This window comes from Gorilla gorilla, chromosome X (assembly GCF_029281585.2).
Source record: "Gorilla gorilla gorilla isolate KB3781 chromosome X, NHGRI_mGorGor1-v2.1_pri, whole genome shotgun sequence".
Lineage (NCBI taxonomy): Eukaryota > Metazoa > Chordata > Mammalia > Primates > Hominidae > Gorilla > Gorilla gorilla.
In genome coordinates this window covers 46,800,907-46,822,044 of record NC_073247.2, presented here as the reverse complement: position 1 = coordinate 46,822,044, position 21,138 = coordinate 46,800,907, and the positions used below count along the sequence as shown (strand labels likewise).

Below are 21,138 nucleotides of genomic sequence, written 5' to 3'. Positions count from 1 at the left end.
CAATTTTATTTCTCAACATAAGCTATATCAAGTTCAAGACACTTTTGTAAGTGTTGGTATCAGCCATTTAGTTCATCCCTAAGAAAACTGAGGGTCCTGGAAATTTAACCATGTCAAAGCAGTCTTTATTACATTATTAACTGAAGAAAAATACTGCCCTTTAAAGATTTTTTTAAGATGAGGAAAAAAAAGCAGAAGTCAGAAAGAGTCAAATCCAGACTGTAAGGTAGATGCCTAATGATTTCCCATTGAAAGTCTCACAAAAGTGCCCTTGTCTGATGAGAGGAATGAGCAGGAGCATTGTCATGGTGCAGAAGAACCATCTGGATAAGCTTACCTGGGCATTTTTTTTTTTTGCTGAAGCTCTGGATAACTTACTCAAAATACTCTCTTAATAAGCAAATGTTATTGTTCTTTGGCCTTGCAGAAAATCAACAAGCTAAATGCCTTGAGCATCCTAAAAAACTGTTGCCATGACCTTTGCTATCATATTTTGCTTTAACTGGCGCATTTCTACCTCTTGCTTTAATTTACTTTGTATTCAAGATTTTGCCTGTAAAGCCATGTTTTACCTGTTACAATTACTTGAAGAAATGCTTCAGAATCTTGATCTCATTTGTTTAAAATTTCCATTGAAAGCTCTGCTTTTGTTCGCAGCTGATCTGGGTGTGACAGTTTTGGCACTCATCAAGTACAAAGTTTGCTCAACTTTAACTTTTCAGTCACAATTCTATAAGCTAAACAAATTAAGATGTCTATAGTGTTGGCTATTGTTTTTGCCAGTAACTGTAGGTCCTATTGAATTAGGACTCAAACAGGATGAATTTTTACTCTCAAATTGATGTGCCTGCCACTGTGAACTTCATTTTCAACATAATCTTGTACATTCTTAAAATGAGTTACCCATTTGTAAACTGCTGACTTCTTTGGGGTATTGTTCCCATAAACTTTCTGTAAAGCATCAATGATTTCACCATTTTTTCCGCTAAAGCTTCACCGTAAATTTGGTGTTTGCTCTTATTTCAATATCAGCAGAATTCATATTGCTTTCATTGGGTCTCTTTCAAATGATGTCTCATCCTACTTAGAATCTCAAACTAGGTCCTGTTTAGATATGTTATGTCAAGTTAGCATGAGTTTATTTTGGTGCAAAAAGTATTTTGAAACCCATGAATAGATTTTTTTCATAATATGCATTTTCATAAATGTTTTGAAGTACACTTGTCCTTACATAACATTTAATTTGACCTAAAGAGATAGAGCTCAGATACTGCACATTAATCACCTAAACTCTCATCCCTCAGAAAACTGCCAAAAGCCAGTTTCCATAGTAATGGGTAAATCTGGCAAAGCATTTTCTGTCTTTGCAATTGGTCCCCTCACACCCACCTTGCATCATCCTTTGACTCCATGCTTCATTGCCTCCAACTGCTAAGGAGACGTACTGTAAGGAAAATCTCTGTATGACTGGGACTTCATCAATTTGTGAACCATGGAAGCAAATTAGTTCAGTCAAGAAGTTTTGGTATAAGTATCTTCTCTGTGAACATTGTATTACATATGATCAAATAAATTTGAATAAAGTTTTGTTTCTCTAATATCATACTACCCTACAAAATCTATAAAATCATTGAAGCAAGACTATAATGGCCTAAAAAATCTTCCACTAATTTTTCTCTTCCTTCTGTCCCTTTCTTTTTTCCACCCTTCATTTTAAGCTTACTTTTAACCCACCTTCTTTTGTTTTATTGCCCCTTCATTAGGGGACCAAAACAGCAAGGTGGGAAAAACAAAATTACATGGCTGATGAAAAACAGAGGCTGGGACAAAATGTTAAAGCAGTGATGGTTCAGATAGCTATTAAAACCACGTGCTTCTTTCTGATTCATGTAAGAAAAAAGTAATTCATTACATTTCATCAAAATAAAAAACTGCTCTTCAATAGACATCATGAAGAAAAAAAGGCAAGTTGCAGACTGGGGAAAAGTTTATAAAAACATGTATCTGATAAAGGGTTTGTGTCCAGAATATGTATATAAGTATATATATTCATTATATCATATATATACTATATATAAAAACATGTATCTGATAAAGGATTTGTGTCCAGAATATGTATATAATATATAATTATATATATTCACTATATTATATATATACTATATATAATATATACATACTAGACACAAATCCTTTATCAAATACATGTTTAGGGTATCTGAGATATATATATATATATATACAAATTTTAAAACTCTCAAAATTCAACAATTAAAAAACCCCAATGGGGGAGCAATAGGTAAAGGATTTTAAAAGGCATTTTAGTAAACAAGATACATAGATGACAAATAAAGACATGTAAAGATACTCAATGTCACTATTCATTATGGAAATGAAAATTTAAACTACACTGTGATCGCAGTATCTACAAATTTAAATAGTTAAAATTAGAATGAGTAACCCTATTAAGTATGGTCAAGAATGTGGAGGAACTGGATTTCTCATACACTGTTGGGAGAAATGGGAAAAGAAACACTCTATTTGGGAAACTATCAGGCAGTTTCTTTAAACAGTATAAACTCAATTACCATGCGATCTAAACATTGCATTCATAAGTTATTTCCCTCAGAGGTATAAAAACATATGTCCATACAAAGACTTATACTTGAATGTTCATAGCAGCTATATTTTTAATTGCCAAAAAATAGGGAAAAAAAACAAATGTTTATCAACAGGTAAATGGATAAACAAATTATTGTGGTATATCCTCCATTAAATACTACTCAGCATTAAAAGGAATAAACTATTGATTTAGGCACCATGTAGACTGATCTTAGAATAATTATTTTGCACAAAATAAAACAGCATAAAACTGTGCACACTGTATGATTTCATTTATATACAATGTTTGAAATGCATATAAACTGATTGAAAACAGGTAGCTGGTTGCCTAAGGCAAGGGTAGTCTAGCATATGAGGGGAAGGGGAAAAGGGATTAAAAATGGGCACAAAAAAACTTCTTGGAGTGACAGTTATACTTATTATCTCAATGGCTTCATAGGCATATACATGCGTTAAAATTTCTCAAAATCTATACATTAAGTATCCACAATTTATTGTATTTCAATTATACAGGAATAAAACTGTTAAAATATACACTGCATGTTTCAGAAATTATACCCATCCCTTCCAGCAAGCACTGCTCAGCAGTATGATAGGAATTGAGAAATGTCACCCCAAATCAGAAGTATTGTACAAAGTGCAGAAGTGTAGCTAACAGTCACTTATATGGATCTTTCCAACACGAAGCAATGTCATGTGCAAGAAAATTAATGAAGAATAATGACTGAAGCCACCATATTTATACATCCAGGAGAACTGTAATCTATCTGTCTATCACCTGTGTTTGTTTGTATCTATCTATCTAAAATCTCTGTTAGTTGACCTCTCCTCTTAGGTCCTTAAAGTCAAGTATGTCTCATTGGTATCAAATTGAATTGTCTGACCATTTGTTTAGATTCACTACACTTAGGAGGGTGGCTTTCTAAGCCTCTGTGTAAAGTTTTCATTTATTTTTCTTTCACTTTAGTGTAACCTTTTTCTATGAGTTATTTTTACATTAGCTATAAAAGGAATTTTAGTATTAAAAGTATCTTTCGCTCCTTATCCATGCAATAACAACAGAGAGATCACTTTTCACAAAAGCGTAAAGAGTGGCCAGAGTCAAAGGTTTATCAGTATTTGCAAACCTTTTTGAAATACTGACATATTTTAAAAGATTTAAGAGCCAATTCTTCTAAAGGTTCAGAATTTCTGAAAAATTGTCTAACCGAATTAGTAAATTCAATAGGTTATGCTTAAATCCTGACATTTAGAAAATTATCATTGAAGAGTATTTTAAACTTGAAAAGTCTCTAATTGAAAAAAATATATAATGAAATACTTTACAATAAACGCTTGTATCTGTGATTCTTATGTAACTGCTATATCTGAGATTCTTATGTCTTACATGAGAAAAACCAACAACCTGCCAAATCACATTTTCATTTGACTGTAAATAACTTTCCACAACATACACAAATTCTTTTGATTGAGCAAGCAGGACAGACAGAGAGACAGACAGACATACAGACACACATACACAAAGAAAGAGAGAAGTTTAATTTTTTAAATAAAAATGCTAAGCATATCTTTGTAGCTCAAAATTCAAAGAAAAATACTTTCTCTAGAATATAACGGGTGGATTCATCAGCCACTAGAATCTTGTTCCTAACGTAACCCAAATTTATATTCAATAGAGCATCTATAGCCTTCACTTCCAGTGAGAACTATTTATCTAATATATAATCAAAAATTACAAGTGAGTGTTGGACCTTGTGGCAAACAATTAAGTTGCAGGAATGTCTTTCCTTCAGCATGACAGAGTATAGGCAGTTTCAAATTTACTTTTCTTCAAGCAGGTAAATCTTCCTTTTTCTCATATTTTATTGTACTCTTATTATCACAATACTAAGTAACTTTTAAAATATATTGGGAGCAACTTCATTTTTGAAAATGCATTGCTTCTTCTATTCATTGTTGACTGGACACCTGCAGCTGTATGCCAGAAATTGGCCTGGAGGCCAAGGCCAGGCTAGCAATCAGAGGACAGATCATCTTATGTAAAGGCAGAAAATGCCATATGTGACATCACTTGTAGATCTATTTACACAAATGAATTCATTTCTAGACAATCATGTGAGTACAACTTGGGGACAGAATTAATACTCATCTTGATTTTGGTATCAAGAGTCAGAAAGAAAAGGTCTAGTACTCACAAACCCTCTAGGGTAATACCATCATGAAACATCAGAGCATAGGCTACCTGGGAAAGCTAAAATTGTAAACGAAAAGAAAAATGTCCAAAGGACCATGAGAGCATCCAATAATACCAAAAATACGATCTCCACAATGCCTCAAGGTCTTGCTTTTAAAAATCACTCCTGTCACCTAAAAGAACATGAACCACTTTGCTGGGCGCGGTGGCTCACGCCTGTAATCCCAGCATTTTGGGAGGCCAAGGCGGGTGGATCATGAGGTCAGGAGATCAAAACCATCCTGGCTAACATGGTGAAACCCCGTCTCTACTAAAAATACAAAAAATTAGCTGAGTGTGGTGGTGGGTGCCTGTAGTCCCAGCTACTCGGGAGGCTGAGGCAGGAGAATGGCGTGAACCCAGGAGGCGGAGCTTGCAGTGAGCCGAGATCACGCCACTGTACTCCAGCCTGGGCGACAGAGCGAGACTCTGTCTCAAAAAAAAAAAAAAAAAAAGAACATGAACCACTTTATAGCAAACAATAATTATTTTCAAAGACCAATGACACCTGATTGGTTTTGTGTCTACAAGTATGGCAGTCAATATTGCTGATGGCAAAAAACCAAAAAGATCCAAATTCAGTTTCAACCAAGATATTGATAGCACTCTACCTAGTTTTTTTCACTGAAATAAGCTAGGATAGAGAGGGGACAAAAGAAGTTCCAAATCCCCCATATGCCCATATCATATTTGGAAGTTGTCGAGAGGTATATATAATCATCTGGCATTTTTGGCCTTTGCAAATCAAATTAAGAAGGGAACAGTGAGGAGAAAGAAAAACACAGAAAAAAGCAAAATTTACATTAGATAATATCTCAACTGTTCCTGTGGTACTATGGTCAATAAGTTTCTTTCAATGTCAAAGACTTGGACAAGATGGCTAACTAGACACAGCCAGGAAGAACTTCTCTCACCAAGACAGATCAGAATATTGAGGAATATAGCATGCGTCAAGCAGACTGTCTGAAAGAATGCACTGAGAGAGGTTGAAGAGAGGGCCCAGATGTTGGGATTGAAGGAGGAGGAAGCTGGGAACCATGCATGGGATTGCTGAGGGCCAGGATGCGTTCCAGGCCCTGAACAGCTCCTGAGGAAAGGGGTGGGTCTGACATATGTAAGCTGCTAGACCTGGAGAGAGAAGGGCTGTCTTTTCCATAGGACCAGGGCGAATCTGATCTGCATGCCCCACTGACCTCCCAACCCCTCCCAGAGTTCCTGCCGGGCCATGCCTACACGCGGTGCAGCCTCAGCTACCCCACCAAAAGGTTTTTTGCCAGCATCTACCATCATAGCACTTTAACCATATCCTCCTGTCACCCCACTGGAGCACTTTTGCTGACATCCTCTCACCAGAAGGCATTTGTCTGCAACCTCACCACTGTCCCTATGGGTCACAATCAGCTGCGGCATCACCACTGTCCCACCGAAGTACTTTCTGCCCATGGCATCCCCTGCCAGAAGGGTTCCCACCCACAGTGCCCCTGCCAGAGCACCTCCTACAAATAGTGCCCATGCTGTGCCCACTGGAGCACTTCCAGCCCATGGCCCCCCACCTCCCCAAGTACTTCCTTCTGGTGTCACCCTTGCTGGAGTGCATCCCACCTGTGGCACCCCTGCCACCCCATCACAGTGTGTCCCATCAGTGGTCAGTGGTGCCACCATCAACCCAGCCCGAGTGCATCCCACCCATGGCACCCCTGCTGAAGAGCCTGTCACCTGTGGTGCTCCCAAGTCCCCCACCAGAGCACTTCCCACCCATAGTGCTGTCGCCACCCCCACTGGAGCATTTACACCCACCGTGCCCCCATCATTCCCTATGGAGTGCTGTTGCCAATAATCTGGCAGTGCCTCAGCTCCTCCATCCCAGCTGGGGCTTAACCTCAAGGGACCAGTGGACAAAGCCATGGACCCAGTACCAGTCACTCATGGATAGAGTACATAGCCCAGCAATGTGGAATTGAGCACTGGCCCTCTGAAAGCATCCAGAAACTAAGTCATTCAACTATACACAACTTGTACCGCAGTCACACCTTCAAGGGCAATAATGACCATAAAAATATAAAGCCCATCGAAATGACAGCAATTTCAAATGATAAGGAACATCAGCCCTCACAGATGGAAAGAACCAGCATAGAACTCTGGAAACTCTAAAAGTCACAGTATCTTTTTACCTCCAAAAAAAATCACACTATCTTCCCCAGAAATGGTTCTTAATCAGATTGAAATGGCTGAAATGTCAGACATAGAATTCAAAATCTGGATGGCAAGAAAGCACATTAAGATATGAGACACAGAAAAGGTCTTCAATAAAATTTATCATCACTTCACATTCAAAACCCTGAACAAATTACTTACCAAAGGAACAAACCTCAAAATAATAAGAACCATGTACAATAAATCTATAGCCAATATCATACTGAATGGGCAAAAGCTGGAAATATCCACCTTGAGAATTGAAACAAGACAAGGACGTCCACTCACACTACTCCTCTTCAACATAATACTGGAAGTCCTAGCCAGAGCAATCAAACAAGATAAAGAAATAAAGGGCATTCAAATCAGAAGAGAGGATGTCAAACAATCTCTTCACAGACAATATGATTCTATATTCAGAAAACTCACAGACACCACCAGAAGGCTTCCAGAACTGATAAATGACTTCAGTAAATTTTCAGGATACAAAATCAATGCACAAAAAAATCAGTAGCATTTCTACACATGGAAAATGTCCCAATTCAGAGCCAAATCAAGAACACAGTCCTTTTATAATAGGCACAAAAAGTATAAACTACCTAGAAATACAGCTTACCAAGGAGGTGAAAAATGACTACAATGAGAATTACAAAACACTGCTGAAAGAAATCACAAGACACCACAAATGAAAAAACATTCCATGCTCATGCACAGGAAGAAGTCTTATTAAAATGGCCAAATGCCCCAAAGAAATTTACAGATTCAATGTTATTTCTGTGAAACTCTCAACAACATTTTTCACAGAATTAGAAATAAAAATTATTTTAAAATTCATATGGAGCCAAAAAAGTGCCCAAATAGTCAAAGCAATCCTAAGCAAAAAGAAGAAAGTCAAAGGTGGGAGAGGTGGAGCAAGACGGCAGAATAGAAGGCTCCACTGGTTATCTCCCCTGCAACAATAGCATTTTAACACTTATCTGCACAGAAAAAGTACCTTCATAAGAACCAAAAATCAGGTGTGCCCTCTTAGTACTTGGCTTTATAGCTGTGTCACTGAAAGAGGCACTGAAGAAATAGAAAAAAAGTCTTGAGTCTCCAATGTCACCCGTCACCCACCCCACAGCAATGGTGGCAGTGAGCGGAGAGCATCTCTGGGTGCTGGAGGAGGAGAAGCACAGCAGTTGTGGGGCATTTAACTCAGTGCTCTCCTGTTAGAGCAGAAAGGAAAACCAGACCAAAATCAGCTGATGCCCACCCACAGAGGGAGCCTTTAAACCAGTCCTCGCCAGAGGGGAATTGTCAATCCCAGTGGTCTGAACTTGAGTTCCTACAAACCTTGCAACCAAGGGCTAAACTGTGCTGGGTCTATAAATATACTGGAAAGGCAGTATAGTCTATAAAGACTGCAATCATTAAGCAAACCCTAGATCTAGCCCAGAGACAATGGACTGGGGGGTGTACGTGATCTACTGAGACACCAGCTGGGTGAGGGAGAGCTGGCATCACCGAAGTCCTAACCCCAGGCTGCAAGGCTCGTAGCTCCAGAAGAGACCCCTTCCTTCCCCTTGAGGAAAGGAGAGGGAAGAATGGGGAGTACTTTATCTTGCATTTTGGATAGCAGCTCAGCCACAGCAGGATAAGCATCAGTCAATGTTGTGAGGACCCCATTCTAGGCCCTAGCTCGCAGACGACATTTCTAGACACACACTTGGTCAGAAGGGAACCAGATACATTGGAGGGAAGGACACAGTCCTGGCAGCATTCATCACGTGCTAACTGAAGAGTCTTCGGGCCCTGAATAACCAGCAGTAATATCCAGGTACTACATCAAGGGTCTTGGGTGAGCCTCTGAGACTTGCTGGCTTCAGGTGAGACTCAGCACATCACCAGTTGTGATGGCTATAGGGTGGCTGCTTGAGAAAAGCAGAGTGAAAAGTAAAAGGGACATCAACTTGCACCTTAGGTACCAGCATGGCCACAGGGGCTCTTGGTGTCCTTGATTTCAGGACTTGTCTATTGGATGACGTTTCTGGACTCGCCCTGGGCAAGAGGAGAGCCCAGTGCCCTGAAGGGTGAGTCCCAGGTCAGGCAGCATTCACCACAAGCTGACTTGAGAGCCCTTGGGCCTTAAAGGAACTTTGGCTGTCATTTGGCAGTATTCCTCATGGCCTGCAGTGGTTTTAGCTACAGGTGGGGCTCCTCTGTCTTTGGAAAGATAGTTATTGGCCTTAAAGGGAAGGTAAGCAAATAACTATGGGTAGAAAGTTTATTCCAAGGGATAAAAATGGAGAACTTCCCAAACCTAGAGAAAGATATGACTATCCACATTCAAGAATGTTACAGAAACCAAGCAGTTTTAACTCAAAGAAGACTATCTCAAGGCATTTAATAATCAAACTCCCAAAGGTCAAGGATAAAGGAAGGATCCTAAAAGCAGCAGGAGAAAAGAAACAAATAACATACGATGGAGCTCCCATGTGTCTGACAGCAGACATTTCAGTGGAAATTTTATAGGCCAGAAGACAATGGCAAATTAAAAATATTCTGCACAGTAAAAGAAACTATCAACAAAGTGAAGTGACAATCCACAGATTGAGAGGACACATTTGCAAACTACACATCAGACAAGGGATTAATGACCAGAATATATAAGGAGCTCAAACAACTCTATAAAAAACTAATAATCTGATAAAAATGGGAGAAATATTTGAATAAATATATCTCAAAAGAAGACATACAAATGGCAAACAGGCATGCAAAAAGGTTCTCAACATTATTGATCATCAGAGAAATGCAAATCAAAACTATAATGAGATATCATCTCACCCCAGGCAACATGGCTTATATCCAAAAGGCAGGCAATAACAAATGCTGGTGAGGATGTGGAGAAAGGGGAACCCTCATATACTGTTGTTGGGAATATAAATTAGTACAACCATCGTGAAGAACAGTTTAGAGGTTCCTTAAAAAATGAAAAATAGACATACTGTATGATCCAGTAATCCCACCACTGAGTATATATCCCAAAGAAAGGAAATCAATATATCAAAGAGATAGCTACACCCCCATGTTTGTTGTAGCACTGTTCACAATATTTAAGATTTGGAAGCAATGTTAGCATACATCAACAGATGAATAAATAAAGAAAATGTGTATATACACACAATGGAGTATGATTTAGCCATAAAAAAGAATGAGATCCTGTTATTTGTAATAACATAGATGCAATTGGAGATCGTTACGTTAAGTGAAATGAGCCAGGCACAGAAAGACAAACATTGCATTTTCTTATTTGTGGATCTAAAAATCAAAACAATTGAATTTATGGTGATAGAGAGTAGAAGGATGGTTACCAGAGGCTGGGAAGGGTAGTGGGGGGTTGGTGGGAGGTAGGAATGGTTCATTGGTACAATAAAATAGAAGAAATGAATAAGACCTACTATTTGATACCAAAACAGGGTGACTATAGACAATAATAACTTAATTGTACATTTTAAAATAACTAAAAGATTGTAATTGGATTGTTTGTAACACAAATAATAGATGCTTGAAGGAATGGATATCCCATTCTCCATGATTTATTTCATATTGCATGCCTTTATCAAAACATCTCATGTACCCCACAAATACATACAACTACTATGTACCCACAATAATTAAAAATAAAAAAATTTAAAAGAAACGCAAAGCCAAAGGCATCACACTACCTGACTTGAAACTATACTACAAGGCTAAAGTAATCAAAATGGCAAGGTACTTGTACAGAAATAGACACATAGACCAATCCAACACGTTAGAGAAACCAGAAATAAAGCTGAACACCTACAGCCATCTGATCTTTGACAAAGTCAACAATAACAAGCAATGAGTAATGGACTCCCTATTCAATAAATAGTACTGGGATAATTGTCTAGCCATATGCAGAAGACTGAAACTGTACTCCTTCCTTTCACCATACACAAAAAGGAACTCAAGATTGATTAAAGACTTAAATGTAAGACCCTGAACTATAAAAAAACCCTAGAACAAAACCTAAGACATACCATTCTGGACATAGACCTTGGCAAAGATGTCTTGCTGAATATACCAAAAGCAATTGCAACAAAACCAAAAACAGACAAGCGGGACCTAATTAAAGTAAAAAGTTTCTGCACAGCAAGAGAAACAGACAACTTACAGAATGGGGGAAAATATTTGCAAAGTATGCATTCAACGAAGGTCTAATATCCAAAATCTATAAGTAACTTAATACACAAAAAGCAAACAACCCCATTAAAAATGTAGCTAAACACATGAACAGACAGTTCTTAAAAGAAGACAAACATGTAACCAACAAATATATGAAAAAATGCTGATCATAACTAAATATTAGATAAATGTAAATCAAAAACTCTATGAGATACCATCTCACACCAATCTGAATGGTTATTATTAAAAAGTCAGAAAATAATAGATGCTAGCGAGGTTGTGAAGAAAAGGGAACACTTACACATTGTTGGTGGGAATGTAAGTTAGTTCAGCCACTTACATTCTGTGTAAAGCAGTTTGGATACTTCTTAAAGAATTTTGAACTATCATTTGACCCAGCAATCCCACTATTTGGCATATATCCAAAGGGAAATAAACAGTTCTACCAAAAGAATTTATGTACTCATATTGTTTATCGCAGGGCTATTCACAATAACAAAGACATGGAACCAACCAAGATGACCATCAAGAGTGTACTGAATAAAGAAAATGTTACACACACACACACACACACACACACACACACACCATGGAACACTATGTAGCCATAAAAATGAATGAAATTGTGTAATTTGAAGCAACATGGATGCATCTGGAGGCCATTATCCTGAGCAAACTAACACAGGAACAGAAAACCAAATGTCACATGTTCTCACTTACAAATGAGGGCTAAAGATTGAATAGATATGGGCACAAAGATGGGAGCAATAGACACTGGGAACTGCTTGAGGGGGAAAAGTGGGAGAAGGGCATTGGTTGGAAGGCTACTTATCAGGTACTATGCTAAATACCTTGGTGACAAAGTCATTTGCACACCAAGCCTCAGCAACATGCAATTTACCCATGTAACAAACTTGCACATGTACTCCCTGAATCTAAAATAAAAGTAAAAAAGGCAAAAAAAAAATTAATAAAGAGACAATGTGGTAGAGTGATGCAGAGCAAATACTTTGGAGTCAAACTTCCCAGGTTCCAATTCCAGCTCTGCCATTGACAAACGATGTGCCTAAAAATTAAGCTGTCTGTGACTTAGTTTCCTTCTTGGTACAACAAAGAAAATAATAGTACCTATATCAAATACTGTTAAAGGATTAGAGAAGTATATGTAATTGTTGTTAATAGTTATTATTAATAAAGAAATCATGCATTTTTCAATAGTTACTAGGAGACATAAAAATGAAACTGACAATCATAAGCAAAATTCTAATAAGCCTCAAATACTACATATATACATATATATTTATATATTTTGCAAATCTATATGTAAATGGTATATTTTTACATTTGTATCATGCATGCCCTAAGCCAGTTTCTCACACAGATTTTTTTCTAGGACTTGCTACATTTAAAGAATAAAAGATAAATTTTAATAAACACAGCGATTTTGTGCAAATTATGCCCCTAAATGATCTTTTTCAATGTTGGAAATGACTTTTTCCAAATGTGAGGAGCAGATGGGTAGAGTTGAGAGTTAGTGTTTTAAATAAGAGCAATCGACATTAATTGAACACCTACTAAATTAACACTTTTCATATATTTCCATTTAATCCCCATAGCCACCCTGAAAGTCTAAATATTATCTATATTTCACAAACAAAAAAACCCGACATTCAGGGAGGTTAAGTAAATTACCCAAGATTACACAGTTAGAGAAGGATAATATTGGTAGTTGAAGTGATGTGTGTCAAATTGCATAAAATAATAAGAATATTTATTTACTGCCTTCTGCATGTTCTATGTTAGGGGCTTCACAGTGCTATCACCCATTGATGACACAGCAACAGGTGATAGAGAAAATATTTATATTGCATTTCTGTGGATAAAGAAATGGATGCTCTGGGGATGGAATAACCTGGCTGAGGTTCTACAGCCTGAAAGTGGTATCAGGTACATAACCAGAGTCTTTTATTTATGTAACATGGAAATACAGAAAAATAATTATATGTCAATGGTGGCCTTTCATTTTTAAAAAGCTGCATTTATTTGAGAAAATATTACATATTCCTAAGATACATAAACTCACACTGAAACTACATTTTATGTAAAGTTATCCTCAATTGCTACAATATTCTTGTTTGAAGCCCTGAAAATAGTTGTGCATCAATTAAATGTCAAAAATCAAAGACGGCTTATTCAGGATATGTAAATGTAGCTTGGCTTATATTCCAGAATAAAAATAATAAATATTAAAGAGCTCTCATTGTAAAGAAAATTATTTCTTTATATTCTAGAAAGTAATATCTAAAAATTGTTTTATAAAAGTAAAGACAAAATAAGCCTACTATGGATATATTTAGTGTTGAATAAAAACAAAACTTCATATTTCTCAAGCTAACTCTATTGGTTTGGGGATCTTTTACAAAAGTGAACTAAAAGCTTGTTTGCAATTTGAATGAAGCTTTCTTATGCCAGTGTCATAAAAAGACCCCATTCCAGTGTAGCAAGTTCCAAATTGCAAATTTTTTAGAAATGAATGTTCTCTATACATAAACAAGCACAAAGTTTACAGTTGTGTTAATGAACACAATAATTTTTCAGCAAGTAAGAAAGCACTTTTGGGTGCTATTAAACAAAATACAAGCTGAATTTTGACAAAATCAAAATTGATCATTCTTACTTATTTGCTGGAGCTACCAGGCTACTAACGGTCATGGATAATAAGAGAATTTCACACTACTATAGCATGAATGTTCAAGGTAGAAATGAAGACTACTAATATGACTGGAAACCCTTTGGTCCTTTGTATTTAGTTTTTTAGTATGGAGTAAAAATGATTTAAAGCACCTTGGTGACTACAGTGAACTGAGTCCATGTAGGGTTATATAAAATCCAAAGACTTGCCACTGTAAGTGCACAAAGTACATACTGTGTGCAAATATTCTTGCTGGCCAGGTGCAGTGGCTCACGTCTATAACCTCAGCACTTTGGGAACCCAAGGCAGGTAAATTGCTTGAGCCCAGCAGTTCAAGAGCAGCCTGAGCAACATGGTCAGGCTCCACATGTTAAAAAAAATTCAAAAACAGCCAGGCATGGTGGTACACAACTGTTGTCCCAACTACATGGGAGGCTGAGGTGGGAGGATCGCTGAGTCCAGGAGGTCGAAGCTACAGTAAGCCATGTTCACACCACTGAACTCTACCTGGGCAACAGGGTGAGACCCTGTCTCAATTAAAAAAAAAAAGAAAGAAAGAAAAAAGAAAAAGAAAATATTCTTGTTGTGTAATGTTTGGAGATAGTTTTAGGCCACCAGGCCATGATCAACATATTAAAGTCTTCTAGCCTGGTTTTGTTCATATGCTTAAATGGCTCATAATTCAATAAATTATTCTTGTTATATCCTTTCTCTGTTGCCCTTTCATCAATCCTGCGGGCAAAGGGAAGATACTCGATTACTGAGTTCTACCCCCTCTTTTTATGTCCTTCAGGTTCACAAATAAAACATCATTGATGACTGTAAGAAATTCTAAAAACTTTTTCCTTGGAGATGAAACTGTATTTGTTGCTTACATGTAGAAGTTCACAAGAGATAATTATGAAGTCCTATACTAAGGCTTTAAAAAATCAACTGCACTAGTTAACAATAAAATAAAAGCCTTTAAAAATATTCATGGGTTTCTATTTTTATAATATGTTGGAAAGATATTCAGAGAATCCTCTCTCAACTGAAAATTTTGAGTTAAACACACAGAAACTAAAACAGCATGAATCTACTGTAGTGGGTCATCACTGGAGATGACATTTGTTCTGGAATATGTGCTACTCAGTAGTGGCTGGAATCTTGGCTTTAGGGACCATAAGAGCAAAATCATTAGTTAAAGAGCTCACATTTGCATGGTTTGAGGTACAGTTTTCACATATTTTTGGATCACCAAGCTGCAAATTAATTATTTAGCTTCCTAGCTCTAGACATAGAAAGGGGTCCCTAGAAGTATCTTTACAAGTTTACACAGTTCCCTGTTTGTTGTTTGTAAAACATGTTTTTTAAAGTTGTAGTTTAACCCTGATGTTCACAGGCTGAAAAAAAGCTAAGCTGATTGATGACATCTTCATACAGAGCTCAGAAAAGTCATGCCAGAGACATGAGGTCTATGTAGATTATTAAAGAACAACTGGAGCAAATTATTAGGAAAATGATATGTAAGCTATACCAAATGATACAGTCTTAACCCTTACACTTACAAGTTATTTTGCTAGTGCTACATTACAAATTAGTTGCTTTATGTTGTGAACATGCATCTTTACAGCCATCTCTAAATCATATTTCTGAATCATATCATGTTGTTGCAATCAAAATAAAATTAAGAATTACTACTAATAAAGTATATAATCACCACCAAGGCCTACTCATCTTCACCTATATACTAGTCTTGTGCAAAACAAAACAGCTTCTAGCTAAGACAAATGAAAATTTATTTGCATATTTCACCACTGCCAATAAGTAACAGGCCATTACTCTGTGTCTACAGTTGGTTTTACACACTAATCCTGTAATAATGAACAGTAATAATAGCTTTTTGCATTCTCATATTTATCTATACCAGATAGGTCATTTTATAGTTACAAAAGAAAGAATTAAGCAATCGTGTTTTATTGCTTTCAGTCATTAACACATTATCTCTCTCACACCTGCAAACATGGTGATTTTTGCTTGGATTTGTTTGTTTGTTTCTCCTTAAGGTTATATGTTTTTATATCTAGGTTTACTTATTCTATATTGTCATTTTTTTCCAAAACTTAATGACATAAAAAGATAACTTTGAAGTCGAGATAGAACTAGGCTTTCATTCCTAAGCAGTAAACTTACCCTTCTGATTACTTCCCCCTCACAGTTATTGGTTTCACTTTGCTTAGAGTTGCTTACTGTCCGAAGTACATTTGACTCTACTTTCTCCTTTCTTTTTCATATTCAATTTTCATCAAATACAACTGTGGAAGACACTACAGTGCACTAATGATATATCTTTTCAGGAATGAGGAACTTACTCCCATAGCTACTGGACATAATGCTGGAAGATGGCCATCAGGTCAGCCCTCTTTATGCATTGCCTTGCTTGAAAAAAAAAATAAAAGCTTCACTCAAGGTCAAACCTCCTTCCACATGTAGCCCACTTTCAATGACTGATCAGCACAGTACTGTGAAGGTCTAGTCTCTTTCTCCCAACTCGGGACAACTCTGAAGGGCCATCCCAGCTTCAGGAGCCTTAATGAGTTGGCTGAAGCCTTCAGTGGGCCTTCGCCAAAGCTCAGTTTCTACCTCTGCTAAACATACTTTCTTACCTTTTTTTCCCACAAGTGTTGCTCATAACACTTTCCCTAATAAATGTCCTGCATTCTAACCTCCTCTCTCAGAATCTGATTTCCTGGAAACTCAACCTGTTACAGCATCATTTTCCCTCTTTATTTCTCTTGAAGCTGTCCCTCTGTTTCTTAATTCATTATCATTGCCTAGTTTGTTCTGCCCTAACTCTGATTTAGAATGGTCCATCTTCACTTTTGGTTCCATGGCCAAACAGGCATTTAAAACAAACCTCCACATAGGCACACTTGGAACATGATTGTAGATCAATCACTGCAGGCTGCCTTGAAAATTCCAAATCCATCCAGTTCCCAACATTTCTTTCTACCAACAAACATACCAAATATAATATTGGTATAACATTAGTACATGCTGTCAGTGCCCTCACAAAAATGCCCCCCTCAGAGAGTTCCTATACACACCAGTGGTTTCCTACAACTCTGCCTGTGGGAACTCACTGTTACAGATCTCTGACCTAAGAGAAAACTTTAATCAATTAGGGGTTAACAGATAAATACTCCAACTCCCTTGCCCTTCAGTATGACAATTCTTTCTGAAGGTCCCAGTGAGGTCCCTCAGTTTTCAGCAGTAACCTGATAACTAGCTTGCTTACTTATTGGCTTTCTCCCTCCAGCATCTCACTTCCCCATTTACTTAGTGTGATTCTCCTGATCACCTCTCAGATTAACTACTTGCAATTAAACTCTTGCCTTAGGGTTTGCTTTTGGGAGTGGGTACACAGAACTGATTACCTTGGATATTGTCAAAGACCCCTAAATGATCTCCCAGATCTTACTGGCCTATCTCACCCCTCCTGTCTGTTTTTTATATTACCTCCAGATTTCCCTTTTTCAAACTCAGTTGACTCATATCTCTTGCCTCCTCAGCAATCTTCAATGGCTCCCAGTGCAATAAGTAAAACAAAACTCTGCCCTAAAATGTCTACCTGCATTGCTAATTGTATGTCACTCTGCATTCCCTACCTCACACATGCACTCCAAACACACCCATCTACTTTTCAATTTACAGAAACTGTCTATTCTGTGTTTTCAATAAGGTTATTTCTCCTGCTGGAAAGTTTCCCCAACCCCCTGCCATATCCTTCAAGGTTCAGATCAAACCCACCATCCCCTGTGAAGCTCTCTCAGACCCCCATTGTTAGGATTAATATTTCCTTCCATCAGGCTCCCCAGTGCTATAATTAAACTTTAGATATATCAAAGCATATCTTCATTGAGATGATTTATGGATACCTGTTTCCACCACCAGATGTGAATTCTCGGGAAGAAGGAGCTATGTGATATTCATATTTAGATACAGTGGTAATATTCAAAATAATTAACAAAACTTTATCCCAATACTGACCAACCAGAAAGGACACCTGATCTAGGTCCTGCCTGATCTAGGTCCTGAGGCATCCTGATGCTTTATGTGTTAACACTTTAGGAGCTGCTAAATTGTTGGGAGGTTCCAAGAGTTCTGGGTGAGGGGCTGTGGTATCTGGACTGGCAAAAGTTATTTGATAGTGGAGCTCAAACAACTGAATATTTGCCAACATATAAGAAAAGATCAGTTGTTACAATATTTCAATAAGCAAAGCATAATTAGTTGAATGTCAGCTTTGTTCATCACTACTATGTTTATAAAGGCTTTCCAAATTATAGGTCTTTAGTAAATAATTATTATATAATCAATAACAGAATTGAAAATTAACACAAAATTTTAAAAAAGTATCTGATACATAACACACGTGTGTACACATGCATGCACCCATACATGGACACGGTTCTTTAACCAGCAAAAGCAGGAAAATTCTCACATGTGTGAAATTTTTATAATCTAGTTTTCTTTATATCACTTCAGATTAGTTAGCAGCTGTTCAGAAGCAATTGTATTTATACTGTTTAATCTATAGTTTAAGTCTTCCAATAGTAATATGAATAAAAATTAGAGCTAGGCTCCCTTTTACAGGCTGTTTTTTTCCAAAGCATAATGGGACAACTAATTTAACTCTAAGGCACTGCCCTGGGAAGAGCTAACATGATCACGTCTTGTAAATATTTTTCAAAATTATGAAGCCTGTAAAATGGTTTGTATAGCCAGAAACATTAACCTAATTCATCCTCACTTAACAATGTATCCTGCACTGCATTTAACTTCACCAAATATGTTCCAAATTTTTTCAAACCAACATGTTAATAGTCCATATCAAAATAGTAAAAATACGTATTGAAATATTGTGGTGCCACAAAAGCTGCTAAAACCAACAACAACAAAAAAGATTACACAAAGGAAAGGCCTGCCAAATCTAATTATTTAATTTTTCGTCAGTCTATTCCAATAACTTTAAGAGTTTGATTCACAGACCAGGGGCTTTGTGGTAGTTATAAACATTCCGAATTCAACAATGTTTCACAGTTCGTGGTTTCTTATGTGTTTCCTCTCATAAGTAGTAGAACTCACTGCTTCCTACAGAACAGGAAACTGAAATTGACTATGTTTTATCAAAACTAATTATACCAATTCTGAATGACTTGCTGCCTTTTACAAAAGACGAGTTAAAACTCTAAAATTAAGGAAAATATACCAACTACTAGGACTGTCAATGACAATTAAAATGAAAACTAAAATTTAAATTTCTTTAAATCAATTCACTTCTTATGGATTACCTAAAAAATAGTAAAATATGTTACTTTATTGAAATGTTTGGACTAGAGACATTATAGCTCAAATCTACCTATCAAATGAGGACTTATTCATGGGGTTTGTAAATCTAAACATCTCAAAAACAAGGGGAAGATTTCAGAAGATGCTAACAATTTTTGCTGTGTTGGCATTTGAGGTTAAGCACACTAGAAGCAGGGAATGGGGATTGGCAGCTGTTTCTTCCTACATAAATTCTATTACAGTGGTAATAATTGGATCATTGTGGTTGGCACTCTGAAATTTCCCTTCTGCTTTTTAATAGCATAGGCATCCAGTATGCTCTCTGCACTTTCTTCTTTGCAGCAGCTCTCTATCGCTTCTATACTAGATATAAACCCTTCCCTCAAACACTTTGTTGAGGTAAGCAGGGATGCGAGGCTAGTACATCCAAGGAGCAGTAGATACCACTACATATGTAAGTGTAGAAAGAATATGTGTATATGTATATGCTTTCTACACTTCTAAAGTTGTATCCACTCACCTACATTATAATAATTTCCTCAACAGTATCCAACTACCATAGGAAATTTAATTTTCTCTCAAATAGGACAACTTATTCCTTTGATGAATCATAATCACTCAGTACTAGCTATATTACTCTTCTATCATTTCTTACTCCTCTCCCTTCAAAAAGTAACAGGAACACCTCTCCCTCCGATTCCCATGTAAGTAATTCTGTTCTGGGACCATTGTGGAAATCTGCATAAATGAATACTTTATTACAGACAAGGGAAGATAAAGGAAAAAAATTCACATATATCAAACCTTTAACTTATTTTTCATATATCAAGTAAGTGCATGTGAATGTTTTTATAATATCCAGTCCTGTAAATAAACATTCTCTTAAAATGTCATTGGGTTGATATGCAGGTATAACTATTTGAAAGTATTTATCACATTTTACATGTAAATACCCTTAATTAAATATTTTCATTTACAGAAATTTGTTCCACAAATAAATTTGAATAAATGGCCAAGATAATATAGCACTAGACATAAAATGTATGCATCAAAGCCCTGATTATTTAGAAAGCTAATGACTGAAATATAAAATTAAACTTTCTTCTGAGTCATTTAATAGAAAGTGGAAATACAAACTGCATTTCTATTTGTCTCATCATATTTCCATCCTAGCATAGTAGGAAAATGACTAATATTTTATCAATGGATTTTATACCTTTCAATATACCACGTTTCCAAGGGCGCACATGAATCAGGTACAGAATTTCTTTATAAGGGTATACTGTAATTTGTGGATTTCCCCACACTATCGGAAGATCTGCAGTTACCTATAAGAGATAATTCAAAAACAAGAATTATGTAGTATCAACATAAAATAAGTACATTACACTACATGAAATTACTGTAACAAGTTAAAGCATAGAACAAACTGAAATTTAATGTAAATACTCCCAATAAAATCATTCACTTTTTTAAAAAACAGCAAGCCAGAAAAATTCTACATCCAGTAGAAGAGAAATCTAAGAACAAACCTATTTAAAAATGGAACAAAGGAAATTATTCTTACAAAACAAATAATGCTTATATTCTGTTACTGCTTATATCAAGATCATTGATGCTTAGAAAGTCTGAATAGCTCTCATCAACCATGCACAATTGTCTTTAGGCAGTTTGATATACAAAAGAGATGAATCATTTCAATAAATTTCTACATCAATATTAATAAAACAAATAAAAAATATTTAAGCAGCATTTGACCACACCCTGGCTAAACCCAACTTTCAGTTTACTGCGTGCTTATATCTTCCTACTCCCCACTGCTCAGGGAAACAATAATCTACTTTGTGTCTCTACATATGAGCCTATTATGAACAATTAT

At 36.5% G+C, this 21,138-nt stretch overlaps 1 protein-coding gene across 1 annotated transcript in view; it reads right to left on the bottom strand.

Moving 5' to 3' along the window:
• Window positions 1-21,138, bottom strand: part of CFAP47 (cilia and flagella associated protein 47) — a 469,679-nt gene that overhangs the window by 117,733 nt on the left and 330,808 nt on the right. The window contains exon 49 of the mRNA XM_019019001.4: window positions 20,476-20,587. Coding sequence (XP_018874546.3) covers window positions 20,476-20,587 — 112 coding nt within the window. The remainder of the gene's footprint in view (window positions 1-20,475; window positions 20,588-21,138) is intronic.